Genomic DNA, 20,474 nt, shown 5'->3' with positions numbered 1-20,474 from the left:
AATGATGTATATACAACCTGAATTTCCTAAAGCAAGAGGTTTTGATTATATTTTGGTGAAACAAAAATAATTTTTAATAAAATTTCTAAACCTTACAGCTAAACTGTGAGGACCAATCTGTTTTCACTTTGATATAGGAGCAACTGAAAATGAAAGATCAGTCATTGAGAAAACTACAACAGGAAATGGACAGTTTGACATTTCGAAATCTGCAGCTTGCCAAGAGGGTAGAACTACTTCAAGATGAACTAGCTCTAAGTGAACCACGAGGCAAGAAAAACAAGGTAGGTTCAAATACAGGCAAGTTAGTGTAACCTTGTCATTAGTAACTGACACCTACAGGGCATCCTGGTTTTAACAGAAGACCCCACTGCTGAATTATTTGTTTGTTTGTTTGTTTGAGATAGGATCTTGCTCTACCACCCAGGCTGGAGTGCTGTGGTATGATCTTGGCTTGCTGCAACCTCTGCTCCCAGGCTCAGTGATCCCTCCATCTCCGCTCCCAGAGTGGCTGGGACTGTAGGTGTGCACAACCATGACCGGCTAATTTTTGTAATAGAGATGGGGTCTCACTATGTTGCCCAGGCTGGCCTTGAACTTCTGGACTCAAGCGATCCACCTGCCTTGGCCTCCCGAAGTGCTAGGATTACAGGTGTGAGTCATCATGCCTGGCCCTGATTTTTTTTTTTTTTTTTTTGAGACAGAGTTTCACTATTGTTGCCCAGGCTGGAGTGCGATGGCACGATCTTAGTTCACCACAGTCTCCGCCTCCTGGGTTCAAGTGATTCTCCTGCCTCAACCTCCCAAGTAGCTGGGATTACAGGCATGTGCCACTCCCAGCTAATTTTGTATTTTTAGTATAGACAGAGTTTCTCCATGTTGGTCAGTCTGGTCTCGAACTCCCGACCTCAGGTGATCTGCCCGCCTTGGCCTCCCAAAGTACTGGGATTACAGGCATGAGCCACCATGCCGGGCCCTAGCCCTGAATTTTTAATGTTCCATTATTACACCTGGATATTAGGTTGAGAAAGCAGACATTTATTATTAATAAATATTAAATGTTAGAAACATTTTTATATGATAGTCAATTTTAAATAATTTATTAGGAGCAAATATACATAGTTGGTTAGTGACCGAGAAGAGACAATGGAATATCTTACATTGCTAAAATTGTTGATGTCTTTTGGTTTTACCAGGTTGCCATTAATCCAAGGTTGAGCAAATAGAATGAGGGAGATTGTCAGTGTTACTACTCTTATGAAAGTAGCAGTTGAAACACTCATACCTTAGGTTTGTAAGTTTACTGCAGATGTAATTTCTTAGCATTTATTCTTATGAGGCCAGTTTGGTGTTCTCGTCTTGAGGTTTAGAGATGAGTTTTTTTCCCTTATGGTTTTATATGGTGAGGCAAGATTGTTATTGCTCTAAGGTGGATAATCTGGTACTTTTGAACGCTGTGATTAAGAGGTTGCTGCCTTTTTTTTTTTTTTTTTTTTAAGGGGTAGAGGTACTGATTGAGTCTTTAAGTCTTGTATGTATATAGACTAACACTCCACAAATGTATGTATTGAGGCAGTAACAGTAGAATGGGTAGAAGGGAAGGAGAAGGCACACAGTGACTCTGAAGGAGTGCAGTATGGCCAGAAGAGCACAGGCTTCAGATTGAAGCCCAGGCTTGAATTCTTTGGTTGCCTTTAATAAATCTATGATTTTCGGCACAATTTTTAACCTTGTAATCTTAGTTTCTCCATCAGCAAAGTGACAATGAGCCTTTGAGGTTTGTTGTGAGGATTCTATGGGATCATGTAAAAGTGCCTAGAGCCATATTTCCCATGTAATGAGCAGTTGCCATAGTTATATGTTAATAGTTTTCCTATATACATTTTCCTACATAGAATAATTCGCTAGAGTGTTAGTGTTCAAATAAAGGAGGCAACAGAGAGGGTATAACACATATGTGTTAGAATCACTCGGGAAACTTTTTCAAGATACACGTGCCAGGCCGGGCACAGTGGCTCATGCCTGTAATCCCAGCACTTTGGGAAGCTGAGGCAGGTGGATCACGAGGTCAGAAGTTCGAGACCAGCCTGGCCAGCATGGTGAAACACTGTCTCTACTGAAAATACAAAAAATTAGCCCAGCATGGTGGCGGCGCGGCTATAATCCCAGCTACTCAGGAGGCTGAGGTGGGAGAATTGCTTGAATCCAGGAGGCGGAGGTTGCAGTGAGCCAAGATCATACCATTGCACTCCAGCCTGGGCGACAGAGCAAGACTCCATCTCAAGAGAAAAAAAAAAAAGATGTACATGCCCTGGAAATTCTGAAAGACCCTTGGGGACACAATAGTTATTTGTACTTCAAACATGTTCTTCAGATTCTTAATATCCCTGCCTAGGACTGTTGAGCAGAGGTTTGGGTGTGATACTTGAGAATTAATTTTAATTAAAGCTCATCAAATTTGGAAGCACTGAGGACCCCGAATATGTCATTCTGCAGTGTTCCTTATGCACTTGTTGTTTTTCAAACATGATGGATATTTAATTTCTTTTTATATGGCTACTCCATTTTCAAAGGGCTTTTAAATCACTGATTCAAATTAGATTAGTAGATGACTTCATTTTAAGTGAGAAGTGAGACTACAAAAAAAGCAGAGAAAGGGTGGTGACTGATGTCTGAACACAGTTTCATTGTTAGGCTGTTCCTTGAATAGTCTCAGTTCTATGTATTACATGAAAACAAATGCTTATTATTAGATCTTTTAAATAGTGCTATTCTTCTATGTAGAATGAGTTCATATTAGTAAAAAATTAAAAGAAAGGGATTTTTAAATAATCTTTGAGAATTTTCCTATTCATTTATAATAGCTTTATTTTATATTTTTTTAACTTAGAAATTTGTATGAACTTTTGTATAAACTTACCTTTGTGGATGCTGTTACAAAATTTATTACAATTTCTTATGGAGTTTAGCAACTCCGACTCATGAAATTGCTGTAACTCTGATTTCCCAAACCAAAAGATCAAATTGAAATTATATTTATGAGCTTATTTTATATTGCTGGAGCTTTGTAGGTCTGCTCCGTCCTCCAACAGAACTACTCATGAATTCATCTGCAAAGAATAGTAAGCCTTATCTGTTCTTTTCTCTCTCTTTTTAAAGCTTTCCTGCTCATTACAATATTTGCAGTTTCAACTTGTGTCACATAGGAAAAGTTAAATGATGAACTGTATACCTTTTGCAGGATTGTTTGAGAATGGTGAACACGTAGAAGAGACAAGCTTCTAAGGTGATAGAGAATCTGTGTACCTTAGGATGTTTCTCTAAAGGATGAAAGTTATGTGGACATAACTTATTCTTTCCATCAGAAAAGTGGAGAATCTTCTTCTCAGTTGAGTCAAGAACAGAAGACTGTCTTTGATGAAGATCTGCAGAAGAAGATCGAAGAGAATGAACGGTTGCATATACAAGTGAGAAAATCTGGTTTTCCATATGAATTAAAAAATAGGTCTGTGATCTGTTAATGTGGAAAAGCGAATGCAGCTGGAGTGTTTCGTGTCTGCGTGGGTGTTTTAATGTCTTCTGTGATCTTCAAGTATATATGTCAGTGTCACTTATTCATTTCTTAAATATCACACAATCTTAATGTGGATGTGCTTTGAAGTATATTCATTTGTTCAGAAGACAGCAGAATGGCTTTATAATTTAACAGTGCAAAAGTATACTGAGCATTATTCATTTTATATAGGAAGTGATTACATGTATCATTTAAATGGGAACTTACCAATAAGTGGCGTTTGCTTTTTTCCATCCCCGCCCCCCCCCTTTTTTTTTAACTGATGTTTAGGTCTTTAATTTACTGGTGTTTAGTTGGTTTTTATCCCTACTCCTGTTAAACTGTAAGGTCTCTGAGGGTATGAACCATGTATGTTCTCTGTGTCCAATCCCTGGACAGTGTCTTACTTATGTCAGGTGCTCAGATATTTATGGAATGTTGGAAAGTTGGTGCCTGCCCCCAAACCATTGAGCATATTCTAAGATTCATAGTGGGCCGGGCGCAGTGACTTACGCCTGTAATCCCAGCACTTTGGGAGGCCAAGGCGGCCGGATCATGAGGTCAGGAGATCGAGACCATCCTGGCTAACATGGTGAAACCCCGTATCTACTAAAAATACAAAAAATTAGCTGGGTGTGGTGGCAGGCGCCTGTAGTCCCAGCTACTTGGGAGGCTGAGGCAGGAAAATGGCGTAACCCAGGAGGCAGAGCTTGCAGTGAGCCGAGATTGAGCCACAGCACTCCAGCCTGGGCAGCAGGGTGAGGCTCTGTGTCAAAAAAAAAAAAAAAAAAAAAAAAGATTTGTGGTGTAGTGTATCCAACTATAACCTCCTGATTTTTTTTTTTTTTTTTTTTGGTCAAATGGTAGGAAACACACTTTTCAGTCTTTAAATGTTAATAAAGTTTTTGACCTCAGTGTATTTTATATCTAAGTATTCATAATTCCTTATTAGTGTTGGACTCTAATTACAGGAAAGAGCTTTACCTGTTTTAGGAATAACACCTGTTTTAATTTTGATTATTTTATGTGAAAGTTAGCTTAGTAGAAAAGTTATACTCTGATCAATTGAATTCTATGTATGCCAGACATTGTTTAAAATAGAAATTCATGAGACTAAGAGGTAGGAGGTGCAGGCTTTAGAGTAGGTTTCCTGTGTTCACATCTAAGTTCTACTATATTTTAGCTGTGAGACATTAGACTAGTTATGTAACTCGTTTAAGCTTGAGTTTCCATATCTGTAAAGAGGAATAACAGTAGCTACTTCTGATATACTGTGAGGATTTAATGAGATAATGCCTGTGTGGGTTTAACATAGTCAGTGTATGGAACCATATGGAAGTTGCTCAGTGAATAGTCACTGCTGTTATTTTTCTCATTTATGTATATTAGGATATTGTGAGAAGAGAAAATGGTCTTCTCTTTTTAGTTTTTTGAAGCTGATGAGCAGCACAAGCATGTGGAAGCAGAGCTGAGGAGTCGGCTGGCCACTCTGGAGACAGAGGCAGCCCAGCACCAAGCTGTGGTTGACGGTCTCACCCGGAAGTACATGGAAACCATTGAGAAGCTGCAGAATGACAAGGCTAAACTAGAAGTAAGCCCCATTGTGAGAGCACACTAAAAAATAATTACGACTTTTATATTAATAAATTGTCTGTGCACTTAGAGTTAGTCATTTCTGGTGAGACTATTGCCTGCAAGGTCTTACTAAGTGTGTTCCTGTCTGTAGCCTGAGCCATCTACTTTTCTTTTTCTTCTGAAATTCAGGTAAAATCTCAGACTCTAGAAAAGGAAGCCAAGGAATGTCGACTTCGAACGGAAGAATGGTATGTGGAAACTTGAATTCCAAGAGGGTTCTGAAGCAAGACTCAGAAGACATGAATTTTGGTTGTAGCAGCTCCTCTGTCCTGTCTTACATTTAAAAGGAGGAAATGGGAGTCATCTCCAGGGTCCTTTTCATTTCTGGGATCTCCGGGGCCCTAGGCGTTCTTGATAGGGTGGCCTGTGTATTAGTCCTCAGCCTGCAAGGGTTTGGGGCTGTGGCAGATAGTGTTCTGGAGCTCCTGTACTGAAGACTGGAGACTTTCTGTTTGAAACTACTCTAAACAGAAGGGGCCTCTGATAGTCCCAGGAAGGAAAACTGATAATCACCATATCAGTCTTTTAATGGTACATTTTGAATAAAAAAGAGGTTACATGATCTAATTTGGAGAGATATAAATCTTAAAATCAAAATATTAGTAATGTATGGTAAAGGTATACTCTAACGTTTATTTGATAATAATATTGTAGTTTTTAATAGGATCAACTAAGTGAATTTCTCTGATCAATTTTATTGCATTGTTAGAATTACATGCATGATTTAGATGTGTACCTGTGTGCATAATTGAACCAAACCCAGAAATTACCAGCTTTTGAGTTCAAGGGGAAAAGAAGGCTAATGTAATATGTACTTTAAAAAAGAGTCTACAGTGATACTAGGGTGAATACTTACGTGTTGTAATGAGAACATTTGTGACTTTGAAGTGGCTCTAAGATTACTTTGAGCTTGGGGAAATAAATGTAAGGTTGGCTAAGACACTGGAACCATGATAAATTCCTCCAGACTTCCACATCATTCTCCAGAAGTCCCTGGAACTTGAGAAGCCAGGTTAGCATTTTTGTTATCGTCATCTTTTAACAACTCTCTGCCAAGAGTATCCCAAATGTCAGGTGCAGTTCTCTGGAAGTCTACTACCAGCTGTTGAGGTAACAGATAAATGGGGATTCACTCAGTGATTGGTGATAATGTGGTTTTGTATTTTTTTCTTGCAGTCAATTACAGTTAAAGAATCTTCATGAAGATTTGTCAGGTAGATTAGAGGAATCCTTATCAATCATCAATGAAAAAGTACCTTTTAACGATACAAGTAGGTATTATATATAGTTTTCCATTATTTGTAACTTTGAATCTCTCTGTGGTAGCCAACTAATTAAAATTTCTGATCTTTTGGGCAAAAAATTTAATTGGCCCAACAGAGGATTGCTTTCTTTTTGTTCATTTGATCAGCTGTGGCAATCATATTTAACAAGAAGATTTTAAATTGTCATATAACTACTCCACAGCCGGTCTGCTTGGAAGAAGCCCAAATCCACATTTTTTGATTGCATGTATTTAGCATTTCCCAAGGTAAAAAAACAACCTGCACATAAAATAGTTGAATATTTGTACAAGAAAAATTGTTGATTGGGGCAGGGGAAATGAGGCTTGGCGGTGGGAGTTAAATCTTTTCAAAGTGATGTCTTACCCTTGGTCAATTCCCAGCGATAGCTAGGAAGCTAACTTGGTTAAGCCTTGCTTCCTGTGCACCCTGGGAATGGTTTGGTAATTTACATTCCCAAGAGCAGCGAAAAAGAAGTTAAAAAATACTACTTTACTTGTGTAATAGGTGCCAAATTTGCAGCCTTTAGGTAAGAAGTCAAAACCTCAAAAGCAAAGAAAATATTTGCTTGTTTGGATTTTGAAATTTACATTCAAATTGATGCACATTTCTTTTTTCTGTAATCACATGATTGAAATTAATATTTTACTTCCCCTAAATTTGTTTAGGGAAGACCCAAAAAAAGAGGAAAAAAAAAAAGAAAAATAGCAGTTCGATTTAGGATTAAAATCAGCCCATGTCATCATTATATCAAAAATTTAAACTCCCCCTTGAAAACAACACCTGTTTCTAGCTTCTACATTAATGTAAATACTACTGGATTCACTGGATTTGAAACTGTGGCGTTATATTTTCCCTTTAAGCCTTGTCTCAATCATTAGGTTCTAATAATTTCCTTCTGAATCATGGATTTATCCTTCCTTTTGTAATACTAGTTGTCACCCTGTTTTAGGTCCCTTTCATGTCACATGTGGATTATTACTTTTAGTCCTGAAATATTTAAAGATCATTTGCCGAGTGCCTAGACAAGTCCGTAGCTGGTGGTGTGGTGTGGGGAAGCCTTCCCAGAGGAAGGGTGCTTTGAGCTGGGCCTGGATGTGTGAGCAGGTTTTACTGGGCAGAGATAAGGGTAAAATCTAAGGAATTACTTGAAGTATGGTATATAGGACAAAAGGTGTCATCATGCCCTCAGGAGCAGTAATCCAGTATCACAGGAGGCTTAGGGTGGGTGGGATGTGCAGGGCAATGACATGTTAAGTTCTGAAAGGTATGGTGGGACTGGACCCTAGTGTTCTGGTCTAAGGACTGGGAACTTAATTCATAAGGCCATGGGGTTGTTGGAGAAGTTTTTGAGCCAGGGAACATCATGTTGCTATATGTGTACTCACAAGGTTAATCTGGCAACAGAGTGTAGATTGCCTTGGAGTGGGACAAGGGAGTCAAAGACTATTGTGATGATAGTTCTGGTGTGCTATTATGGAGGCTTAGCCTGGGTTGTTAGGGAGACGTGGAAGATCTTGTGGAAGGAGAGGGAACAGATTGGTCCTTTCAAGGAGACAAGGGAGAAGGAGGCAGTGATGGGGAAGATGGTGATGCAGTTGACTGAAAGAAAAGAGGTAGACAGGAACAGGTTTGTGGGAGAGACGAGGTTAACTTTGTTGTTGTTTAATGTTCTGACAGATGGGTTCATATGTATCTATATAACTGTTGATGTATGCCTTTCTAAATGAAAGACTAGACTTCAGGAGAGAAACTGATGTCAACACTATTGGGCTGGAGAAGCCCTCATGTTGGGAGTGGTGGGTGCACAGTGCAGTCAGGCTTGTGTAGGGTCCTTGGTGAGTTCTCCATCCCAGTGATCAGGAGGCGGAGAGGAGCTGTGGAAACGGGGTGAGGTAGAAGCCGGAGAAGGGAGTTTCAGCAGTTTCAGCCTGATGGTGCAGGTCATTCTGCACATTGCTGTAGAGAGGTCAGAGGGTGATGCAGCAAGGCGACTGGGTTTGGTGACTGGATTTTGTGGCCTCGAGAGGACTAGTATACTTTGCGAGGAGCGCTTCTATGCAGGGTGTAGGTTGACACTAGATTGCCAGGACAGGGAGTTGAGGTGAGTGGGTGCTGAGGAAACAGGCAGAGCAATGCTATTTTTTGAGCAGTGGGAATGAAGGAAATGGAGAAGCATGAGAGCCTGACAGGCAAAGTGAAAGAAAAGGCTGCGTGTGCTGGGGACAGGAGTCAGGGCAGAGAATTAAGTGTGATTAGTAATGGAAGAGACTCACTGTGGAGACAGAGTTAAGTGAGCTGCAGCAAATGCTTTATTTGTAATGAGGAGATACTGAAGATAGAAGCAGGGAGTGATTATGTCCTAAGGTCCTGAGGGGATCAGAAGCAGAAGGGCCCAGGAGAACGGTTAGCTGAGGAAAGGATATGCAAGCAGTAGACCAAGGTGGAGGGTGGGGAGTGTAAGAACTCTTTTGCTTTGGCTGTGATTTTTTTTGGTAGAGTAGGGAGAGGCTATCCTGTCCATTGGGTAGCAGGGAGTAGAGGAGGAATGATATTAGGAGCTTAAAACAGAAAAGGTTTGGGATAGATGTCATGGGAAATAAAATAGGCACACGGCAATGAAATTGTGGATTACTGAGTAGAGTTGAAGCCCCCTGGAGTTAAGCAGAGTAAGTTGTAGTGGACCTTACTTGGGATTTGTGTTAGCAAAAGCGTTGTTGAAATAATGGACCAGGCTGGGAAGCAAAACAAGCAAGGCTGAAAGATGGCTGATAGAAGTGTCCTGAGGTGTTGGTGGACAGGAGACCAAGCTGGTAATGCATAGCCCAGTGAGTAGCAATGGAGACATAAGAGGGAACTGTGTGAGTATGCCACAGGAACATTCCGAATCATATTTTTGGCACTGGGGTCATTCTGACTGAGAACCTGGGCAGAGAAGGGCAGGTTTGAGTGGCTGAAGGGATGAGTAGAGATGAGGAAAGATGCAGCTCATTAAGGAGGAGGTTGAGGAAGGTATGGCTAGGTGTGAGGAAGCTACCAGAGGTTAGCGACAGACCAGGATAGAGAGGAAGACTGAGAAAGATAGTGATGCCATCCAGGAAAGTTAGGATTGAGTCATTGAGATCCACAGTGGCAGACAGTGATAGATTTTTCCGGTAGTGTAGTGTCAGGAAAACAGTGGTATTTTTTGCTGATGAGTGTGGTGGCTTTGTGGAGGGTTATTTTAGAAGGGAGAATGACTGAAAACAGCAAGAACATCATGAGCCTTTCTAAGTAGTCTTGATAAGCCCGAAAGCAGTGTTTGAAATGATTTCTTAGAAATGGAAACACCGGATTTGTTTGGGTTTTTTTAAGCCTGAAGTTAAAAAAAGATGGGAAGTATTACTTTATCTGAGAAACCACTGATTCTATGTAAATTCTGTTATTCTGTATTGTTCATTATTTTAAATTCTTATGCAAAGCTGATTTTGCTTCAGAGCATTCATTATATTGCATTTAAGCTATTTTCTGGTATATGTGAAATGAGAGACTTAATGTACATTATTTTTCTTTTGTAGAATATAGTCAGTATAACGCTCTGAACGTTCCACTCCACAATAGGAGACACCAGGTAAAGAATGAAGTACATGTTTTTATTTTCAGTTATGTATACATCAAACTTTCCAGAAACAAGAATTAGTTGTTTGGACCTCTGTTTAGTGCATTCAGTCATTGCGTTTAACTGTTGCTTTACGTGTTTCTCATACATTTATTCAAATGTAGCTTGCTTTTTATTACATTCATAAGTAAAACAGATTTTTGCTCTCTTGTCTGATAACATTAGAAATAAGTAATGAGATGCATTAATGGTTTGAGCCATACTTTCTTGTAGGTTGGTACACCTATATTATACTTAAGTGTTCTGGGTTAAGTACAGGAGGTGTATTTGCCAAACTGGTGGCTTTCTAATTTAGTTAGATAGGAATATTAAAATTCAAGTGGGAGCAGATGAATTTAAATTAAGGAATAATCACACTAGGATTCAAATGTTTTCTCCAGAAGAGACTCAATAAAGTTCTTTTAGGATAATAATTTGAGAGTTGGCCTTAACTGTGTATTTTTCATTTTAAAGCTGAAGATGCGAGATATTGCTGGGCAGGCCCTGGCTTTTGTTCAGGATCTTGTGACGGCTCTTCTAAACTTTCATACCTACACAGAACAGAGGATTCAGATTTTTCCTGTTGATTCTGCCATCGACACTATATCTCCATTGAATCAGAAGGTAAATTTAATTCAGAATACATTTTGTTTGCCCTGAAAAAAATAGGGAGATATTATTTGTTTTCGGACCTCTTCTGTGCACCATCCAAGAACTGCAAAGGACATGAAAAAAACCCAAAGTCATAGTTTTTACTCTCAAAATAAAATATGGCAAAAATGGAGATTCTTAAGAAATTACATGCTAGGGAAGTGTATTAGTCCGTTTTCACACTGCTGATAAAGACATACCGGAGACTGAGCAATTTACAAAAGAAAGAGGTTTATTAGACTTAACAGTTCCACATGGCTGGGAAGGCCTCACAATCAAGGCAAGGAGGAGCAAGTCACATCTTTCGTGGATGGCGGCAGGCAAAAAGAGAGCTTGTGCAGGGAAACTCCCATTTTTAAAACCATCAGATCTCATGAGACCCATTATCTATTGTGAGAACAGTGCAGGGAAGACCCACCGCCATGATTCAGTCGTCTCCCACTGGGTCCCTCCCATAATGTGGGAACTATGGGAGCTAGAAGATGAGATTTGGGTAGGGACATAGAGACAAACCATTATCAGGGAGGTTTTTTTTTCCTTTCCTTTTTTTTTTTTTTTTTTTTTTTATTGAGGCAGAGTCTTGCTCTGTCACCCAGGCTGGGGTGCAACAGTGTGATCTTGGTTCACTGCAGCCTCCGCCTCCTGGACTCAAGTGATCCTGCCACTTCAGCCTCCCAACTAGCTGGGACTACAGGCGTGCACCACCACACTGGCTAATTTTTTTTTTTCTTTTTTTCCCTATTTTTAGTAGAGCCAGGGTTTTGCCATGTTGGCCAGGCTGGTCTCAAACTCCTGACCTCAAGTGATCCGCCTGCCTCAGCCTCCCAAAGTGCTGGGATTACAGGTGTAAGCCACTGTGCCTGGCCTTAGGGAAGTTTTTAAAAGACCTCATTGTGAGCGAGTGAGTGGTATGGCCAGTAAGTGGTATGAGATCACCAGGGAATGGAAGTCGCTGTAGGCGGTTCTGTCTGGGAAAGATTCTTTGGGGATTTGAATGGGTCTTGAAAAATTAGCAAGGTTTGAATAGGGGAGGGGAGAAGTGGGATACGCTTTTTCCCCCGGAAGAGAATGACATGAACGAAATCATGGAGCAGGAAAGCATAGGGAGTGTGGGTGTTGGGAACAGGGGAGGCATGCGGAGGGAATAATGAGCAAACTGTCTTGACTGGAATGTGAAGTCCTCGGAAAGGGAGGAATGGGAAGTAAGGTTGAAAGAGAAAAAATGGCTCCAGATTCTAAAAGGCCTCTAAGGGCAGGCCAAGACATAGACCTTTACTTTGTTTGTAGGATTGAGGCCTCTATAGCTTTTTGATCGGGGGTGACATAAAAGTGCCATTTTATTGTTGGAAAAATTAATTTGCTGGCATTTCTCTCCCCGATGTAGTATAACTTTCATCATTGGGCATGTTTAGGAGTAAAACAACCTGTGTGGTATAGTTGACCTTTTTCCTTCCTGCTGAGTTATGGAGTGGGAGACAAACTGCTTATCCAGTTGAGCTTGGGGGGCATTTTCAGGGTTTGTGAAGTTCAGACAGGGTTTAAAAATGTCACTTCCTTCAGTCTATGTGCTTTTTTTTAGCCATTAGATTTTGCTTCTTTTTTCTCCCCTGCTAATTCTAAAAAACAATAAAAGGTAGCTTACAAAATTTCATTTAACTGAAAAGGATAAAATAAATGTTGTGAGTATATTAGCTATGTATTGCTATGTAATAAATTACCCCAAAACTTAGTAGTTTAAAACAACAAACATTTACTATCTCACGGTGGCTGCGGGTCAAGAATGGAGGAGCTAGTTAGCTGGCTCATGATCTCTCATGAGATTTCAGTCAGGATGTCACTGGAGCTGGGGGATTTGCATCCCAGGTGGCCCACTCACATGCCTGCTGAGTTAGTGCTAGTTGTTGGCTGGGAACCTCAGTTTCTTATTGCCTGGCTCTTTGAGTGTCCTCATAAATGGCAGCTAGCATTTCTCATAGCGAGCGATCTAAGAGCAAGGTGGAAGCCACAGTGCCTTTTATGACATAGCCTGGGTAGTCACACATCATCACTTCTCCAGTATCGTATTGGTCACACAGACCAGACCACCTTGAAACAATGTGAGATGGTAGTACACAAAACCAAAAATACCAGGAAGTGGGGACAATTGAGACCATCTTAGAAGCTGACTCTCACAGGGTGGAAATTGAGGGAAATTGCTATACATGTGTGCTCTAAGTGCCTCATGATGTGGCAGTCTGAAATGTGAGTCATGCCGTTCGTCCTATGTAACCTCATTCTTATTCCCTGCTTCTTTTGTGCATCATGCAGTATTTTCAGGGTTTGAATAGTGTTTATGTCTGTGGTTCCCAAGACTTGGACTTAGGAGTCAGACTTCCTGGGTTCCCAGTCCATTTCTGCCACTTTCTCAGTTATGTCCTCTTGGGAAATAAACTTACTGTCTCTGCACTTCAGTTTTCTCATCTTTAAAATGGGAGATTGAATACCTGCCTCACAGGTAAGCGTATTTGAGGATTTGATAAGATAATACATGTAAAACACTAAAAACAGTGCGTGGTGTGTAGTACTAGCACCCAATAAAGATTTGGTCTTAGGATCATCATCGTTATGCTTTACACATAGGAAGCCATCAGTAGGTGCTTGGCTTTCATGTTTTGGTCTGACTCTACACATCTATTGAAGTTTGTAAAAATTAAACAGTGGGCCTTTGAAATGTTCTTTAATATCACTGTGGGAGAAAGCTTTCAGAAGACCTGGATAGGGAAGACAGTACTGCAACAATTTAATGTAGTTATGCTTTCTTTTATACTTCCTGTAATATTAAAAAATTTTTTCTGACCAGACACAGTAGCTCACACCTGTAATCCTAGTACTTTGGGTGGCTGAGGCGGGTGGATTGCTTGACCTCAGGAGTTCAAGACCAGCCTGGGCAACATGGTGAAACCCCATCTCTACAAAAAAATACAAAAATTACCCAGGTGTGGTGACTTGTACCTATAGTCCCAGCTACTTGGTGGGCTGAGGTGGGAGGATCCCTTGAGCCCAGGAGGTAGAGGTTGCAGTGAGCCAAGATCGTGCCACTGCATTCCAACTTGGGCAACAGAGTGAGACCCTGTCTAAAGAAAGAAAAAATAACGTGTGTGTGTATATATATGTGTGTGTGTGTGTGTGTGTGTATGTAAAAGTCCATCTTCACGCTGCAGATAAAGACTTGAAAGACATATCCAAGACTGAGAAGAAAAAGATTTAATTGGACTTATAGTTCCACATGGCTGGGGAGGCCTCAGAATCATGGTGGGAGCAAAAGGCACTTCCTACGTGATGGCGGCAAGAGAAAAATGAAGAAGCAAAAGCGGAAACCCCTGATAAACATGTCAGATCTTGTGAGACTTACTCACTATCGTGAGACTTACTCACTATCATGAGACTAGCCCAGGAAAGACTGGCCCCCATGATTCAGTTACCTCCCGCTGGATACCTCCCACAACATTAGGAATTCTGGGAGATACAATTGAAGTTGAGATTTGGGGGGGGACACAGCCAAACCATATCAATATATTGAATAGTGTATACACACACACACACACACACACACACACGCTAACCAGTGTTGGATAGTATATTCCATCCAATACTGGTTCTTTGTCCATTATTGGAATTTTATTTTAGCTTGTTGCCATGTTATACCCACATAGTGAGAATCAAATATATTAATCTTAATTTGTTTGAAACATTTCATTACTTTGAATAATTCATATATTTCTCAATACTTTACCTTTGGTGCTTTGACCTATAACATCCTATGTGATTTTTCTAATAAGTCTATATTATTGAAGGAGTTTCAGAAACCATTTGTTAAAAGACAACTGGAGTGCTTAAACCTGTTCATAGCATCATAAAATAGACTTTTAGACTTGTAAGCTTAGAGTGCATTGTGTTATACAGCTCTAAAGATTGAAGCCCAGAGAGATTAAGTAAGTTACCCAGGGCCATGTATCTGTGTAGTTTGTAGTGGATGGGGTCAGTTGAATCACATTTCTGCAAAATAAGATCTTATATTTCTATACTGAGAAATTGAAATTTGAGCTATTATATAATATTAGATAGTTGAGATATTTAATAAATGAAAATAATCTTTTTGCCTATAAATTTTCCAAATGCCTATAGGATTTTTTTCTGAAGCTATTCTTCATACTGAATTAGTCCCTTATAAATATTAAGGTTATCAGTGACAGTTATAAAAAGTTTTTAAGCTGGGCATGTTGGCTCACACCTGTGATCCCAGCACTTTGGGAGGCTGAGGTGGGTGGATCACCTGAGGTCAGGAGTTCAAGACCAGCCTGGCCATCATGGTGAAACCCCATCTCTACTAAAAATACAAAAATTAGCTGGGCGTAGTGGTGCGCATCTGTAGTCCCAGCTACTTGGGACGCTGAGGCAGGAGAATTGCTTGAGAACCCGGGAGGTGGAGGTTGCAGTGAGCCAAGATCCCACCACTGCACTCCAGCTTGGGGGACAGAGTGAGACTCTGTCTCAAAAAAAAAAAAAAGTTTCTATATCCTCATTTTGATAATTACATCCTTGGAATTTGTTAACCCCAAATATTGTATAAATTTAAAATAAGCTGTCCTCAGTAGGCTTGTTTTTTAAAAATTGGGTATACAACACAAACATTTTTGTCATACAGTCTTGATTTTCAAGTCTTTTTTGTTTGTTTGTTTTTATACTGGGACCCCTATGGAGAAGCGGGTGTTCAGGGAAGCTGACCTGTTGGTCCTAGGTTCTAATGCAATATTCCCTCCCTATTTCCTCTGATGCCTGGTTATTAATTGTATCACTCCTCTTCTGGTTCCTCGATTTAGAATGGGATAGGGACTTGGGGGTATCATCTGGGACTATCAGAGGGGAGCATCTGTGTTTGGCTTTTAAGCCAGATTTCCAAAAAAAAGTTTCCAAAATTTGAGCACAGGAGTTTGAGGCTGCAGTGAGCCATTATCAGGTTTATAATTTAGGTTTTTAATTTGGTGGATCCATTTAGAAATGTGTTGATGTTTGTTACTTTCCAGTGATTTAATTCACAATACTTTCCCTCCTATTTAGTTCTCACAATACCTTCATGAAAATGCGTCCTATGTCCGCCCTCTTGAGGAAGGAATGCTTCATTTATTTGAAAGTATCACTGAGGATACTGTGACTGTCTTGGTAATTTTCTTCCTTGTTTTACTTTTGGGAACTGGGAGCTCCTCTTTGTCCAGTAGCACTTTTAACCTTGAAATTATTTTTCTTTTCCAGGAGACAACTGTGAAATTGAAAACTTTTTCAGAACACTTAACCTCCTACATATGTTTTCTTAGGAAGATTCTTCCCTATCAGTTAAAAAGGTAGTTACCCCCAGAGGCCGGGGAACTTGGGAAATTGTGGGTGTAACCTGATCTGGGCTGGCATTAATAAAATAGTAAAATGTGCCTCTTGTCATCTGCCTGACTTTTCTGCTCCACAGTTAATTCGCACTTCTGTGAAAAAGGAAAGCATGGTTGAGCAGCATAAACTTAAATTTAAGAAAGTTGAATTTTAGCCTGTCAGTTATGGATTTTCAGTTGTTCTGTACTGTGGTTACCATTATTATTCTTTTGCAGTTGACATCTAGATGGGCATTAATAATAGTTTCCTTCTACGTTAGGATCTATAAACTTTAGGTTTCTTTGAAATGGCATATTTTCTTGTTTTTGTTATTAGTGACTTGTTATATACTAAAAACCTTATCTACTCTAGCCCTTATAGGATATGTCATTTAGTAACCTTTGATATTCTACCTTGAGTATTTCTAGAAAGGCAGAAAAGATAATACATATTTTTGGAAATTTGATAATATTGCTTGTAAGTTTTGATACTTTTGGTTTAAAACTACCAAGACACCTATTTCATTTAAATCTTTCCATTCTAAGATTTAGCCCTTGTTTAAAAAAAAAAGGTCAGGCACAGTAGCTCATGCCTATAATCCCAGCACTTTGGGAAGCTGAGGTGGGTGGATCACCTGAGGTCAGGAGTTCGAGACCAGCCTGGCCAACTTGGTGAAACCCCATCTCTACCAAAAATACAAAAATTAACTGGGCACTGTGGTGCATCCCTATAGTCCTAGCTACTTGGGAGGCTGAGGCAGGAGAATTGCTTGAACCCGGGAGGCAGAGGTTGCAGTGAGCCAGGATCGCGCGAGTGCACTCCAGCCTAGGCTACAGAGTGAGACTCCATCTCAAAAAAAAAAAAAAAAAAAAATCAAAGAACAATACAACTGGAACATAAGAGAAGTAATATTTTATAATAAAATAAAATTTAGAAAATAAGTAGGTTGGCCAGGTACAGTGGCTCATGCCTGTAGTCCCAGCACTTTGGGAGGCCAAGGAGGGTGGATCACCTGAGGTCAGGAGTTTCAGATCAGCCTTGCCAACATGGCGAAACCCTGTTTCTACTAAAAATATAAAAATTAGCTGGGCGTGGTGGCACACGCCTGTAGTCCCAGCTACTTGGGAAGCTGAGGCAGGAGAATCACTTGAACCTGGGAGGCAGAGGTTGTGGTGAGCCAAAATCACATCACCGCACTCCAGCCTGGGCAACAGACTGAGACTATGTCTCAAAAAAAAAAAAAAAAAAGGTTAATTACTTAAAGATACTGAAAATAGGCCAGCATGGTGGCACATGCCTGTAATCCCAATACCTTGTGAGGTCAAGGCGGGAAGATCACTTGAGGCCAGGAATTTGAGAACAGCCTGGGCAGCATAGGGAGACCTGTCTACTGAAATAAAAAGAAAACTAACTGGAGGTGGTGGCGTGTGCCTGTAGTCCTAGCTACTTAGGAGGCTAAGATGGAAGAATCACTTGAGCCCAGGAGTTTGAGGCTGCAGTGAGCTATTACTCCAGTCTGGGTGATAGAGTCCCTGTCTCTTTAAAAAAAAAAAAGAAAAAATATATAAGTAATTATATCATAGCTTCTTGTAAAACTAAAATAGTAAGCTTAGCGACTCAAACATAAAATTTTGTTAAAAAAATTAATATATATTAAGAGACATCTCTCCTAATTCTAACCTTACAAGGTATTTCAGTAACCAAATTCTATGATTTGTACCTATGATAGGATATTGGGAAATACTGGGAATCAGATAATTATGGCTTAAACTAATCATTATGAACTAATAGTTTTATTTTAGATCTTTATATGTTATAGTTCAGTATAAAGATTTTTTGAAAATCGACTCTAGAAGTTTAATATTAAAGTTGAATGTAACTTTGATTTGGCTTATGTTTAAGAAGAATCTGTTCAAGAACCATTGCACAAGTATTTACTATTTGAAAGAGTTATGAATTTTATCTTGCTTCATTTTTTCCACGATTATATTTTTTAAAACACTGGATGAATTCTTTCTTAAGCTAAGATTTCTACTTTTGGAATGTTCTGCCCCATATGCTTTCAGCCCTGCTTCATGAATTATTAATATTTTTCGGCAATTTTGGGGGCATTGGTTTAAATACCACTGTAATTGACAAGAGGACCTGTTGTTTATCAGTAAATGGGCTTAGAATGGAATGAAGCTATCTGCTGTAAATAAAGTAGAAGAGAAGTTGCAAGGGAGAGGAAATGAATATGATTATGGTTCCTATGTTACCTTTTCCGGCTTTGTCTAAAAACTTTTTTTTTTTTTTGCTTGATTATCTCCACATTTTAAAATGAATAGCTAAGATACCACATTTTTAAAAAACCTTATAATTAAGTTTTCCCAAGTAACTATTTAAAATAAAAAAATGGTAAAATGCATTTTATGAATGTTAAGCATTTACTTTTAAGTTTGAGCCTCTAGATTGTAAATCTGTTTGGCTTTTGAAAAACTGTATATACTGGAAAAGATTTTCTAGATTCTCTTGCTAGTGTAAGTGTTAATAATACCAGTTCCTGTTTAATTCATTTTCTTTAGGAATTTAGTCTGTGAAATTTTTTTCCTGCAAATATTTTAATGATTTTTAACATTTCGAATATTTAAAAATATGGCCGGGCACGGTAGTTCATGCCTGTAATTCCAGCACTTTGGGAAGCTGAGGCGGGCGGATCATCCGAGGTCAGGAGTTCCAGACCAACCTGGCCAACACAGTGAAACCCCATCTCTACTGAAAGTACAAAAATTAGCTGGGCATGGTGGTGGGCACCTGTAATCCCAGCAGCTCAGGAGGCTGAGGCATGAGAATGGCTTGAACCTGGGAGGCGGAGGTTACAGTGAGCCGAGATTGTGCCCCTGTACTCCAGCCTGGTGACAGAGCGAGACTCCGTCTCAAAAAAAAAAAAGAAAAAGAAAATTAAAAATATTCTAATGTTTTGTGCTGCTCTCAGGATGGAAAGATAATGGACATGTGCCATTTTATCTGTTACTCCATTTAATTCTCTCTTATTCCATTGGTATTTGCAGCAAACAGTGTATGTATCATGATGTAAAAAAAATGGAGCCATACAAATGAGATCAAGTTCCTTTTTCTGCAGTTTGTCTCTTTGGATACAGTTATTTGAGAATTCAGTTGACTGCTAATAGCTAATTGAAAATTGTTTGGGTTGCTCACTTCTTGAAAATCTGCCTATTCCTAGTTTAGAAGAAGAATGTGAATCCTCTCTTTGCACATCTGCGTTAAGAGCCAGGAATCTAGAGCTGTCCCAGGACATGAAAAAAATGACAGCTGTGTTTGAGAAGCTGCAGACTTACATAGCTCTTCTTGCCTTGCCAAGTAAGTATGTTTGTTGCTTAGGGGTCAACTTCAAGGACTTAAGAGTACAAGAAGCTGGAAAAGGGAGATGGTTTAGCTAAGTAGAGTGAGAGGAGCATAGGATCTGGTGTCAGGAAAACTTGAATTCAAATACATTTATGACCTTAGGCAAAACTCTTGAGCTCTCTGGACTTCTGGTTTTCCATTTGTATGATGGAGTTAAATGTGGTGATTATTGAGTTAAATTAAGAATGTACGGCGGGGCCAGGTGACTCACACCTGTTATCCCAACACGTTGGGAGGCTAAGGTGGGAGGATTGCTTGAGGTCAGGAGTTCAAGACCAGCCTGGGCAACACAGGGAGACCCCACCTCTACAAAAAATTTAAAAATTATCCAGGTGAGGTGTGGTAGCACTTCCCTGTAGTCCCAGCTACTCTGGAGGCTGAAGTGGGAGGATCACTTGAGCCAAGGAGGTCAAGGCTGCAGTGAGCTATGATCACACCACTGCACTCCAGCCTGGGCAACAAAGCAACACTGTTTCTGAAATAAATAAGTAATAAAAAGAAAGTGTGTAAAATGTCAGGCATTGAACATGCATTAAATATTAATTCCCTTCCCTTCCTTCCTCTTTTTTGTATGGAAAGGAAAAAATCATAAGAATTTTTAGTAGCTTTCCAACAAGTAGCATAGGGGAGCTTTAGTAGTAAAAATGCCATTTGTTCCTGTTTGGCCTAACTTGGAAAAAAAGTATTTTCAGGGCTGGTCGCGGTGGCTCACACCTGTAATCCCAGCACTTTGGGAGGCTGAGGTGGGCAGATCACCTGAAGTTAGAAGTTCGATACCAGCCTGACCAACATGGAGAAACCTTGTCTCTACTAAAAATACAAAATTAGCCGGGCGTGGTGGTGCATGCCTATAATCCCAGCTACTCGGGAGGCTGAGGCAGGAGAATCGCTTGAACCCGGGAGGCAGAGGTTG

General features: G+C 39.9%; 1 protein-coding gene across 4 annotated transcripts in view; it reads left to right on the top strand.

The window, feature by feature from the left end:
- Positions 1–20,474, top strand: part of PPP1R21 (protein phosphatase 1 regulatory subunit 21) — a 70,771-nt gene that overhangs the window by 13,808 nt on the left and 36,489 nt on the right. For 2 of the 4 annotated variants that reach the window (XM_015112318.3, XM_077959623.1), the window contains exons 3-12: positions 138–284; positions 3,366–3,467; positions 4,980–5,144; positions 5,318–5,376; positions 6,365–6,459; positions 10,029–10,081; positions 10,583–10,732; positions 15,857–15,958; positions 16,049–16,137; positions 19,380–19,516. In XM_015112318.3, the coding sequence (XP_014967804.2) occupies positions 138–284; positions 3,366–3,467; positions 4,980–5,144; positions 5,318–5,376; positions 6,365–6,459; positions 10,029–10,081; positions 10,583–10,732; positions 15,857–15,958; positions 16,049–16,137; positions 19,380–19,516 (1,099 nt within the window). Of the gene's footprint in view, positions 1–98; positions 285–3,365; positions 3,468–4,979; positions 5,145–5,317; positions 5,377–6,364; positions 6,460–10,028; positions 10,082–10,582; positions 10,733–15,856; positions 15,959–16,048; positions 16,138–19,379; positions 19,517–20,474 lie in introns of all 4 variants that reach the window. The other 2 variants (XM_015112321.3, XM_077959624.1) reach the window with 1 other exon arrangement.

The sequence above is a fragment of the Macaca mulatta genome, chromosome 13, assembly GCF_049350105.2.
Source record: "Macaca mulatta isolate MMU2019108-1 chromosome 13, T2T-MMU8v2.0, whole genome shotgun sequence".
Taxonomy (NCBI): domain Eukaryota; kingdom Metazoa; phylum Chordata; class Mammalia; order Primates; family Cercopithecidae; genus Macaca; species Macaca mulatta.
The sequence above is the reverse complement of the archived record's forward strand: the minus strand, read 5'-3'. Positions and strand labels throughout refer to the sequence as shown.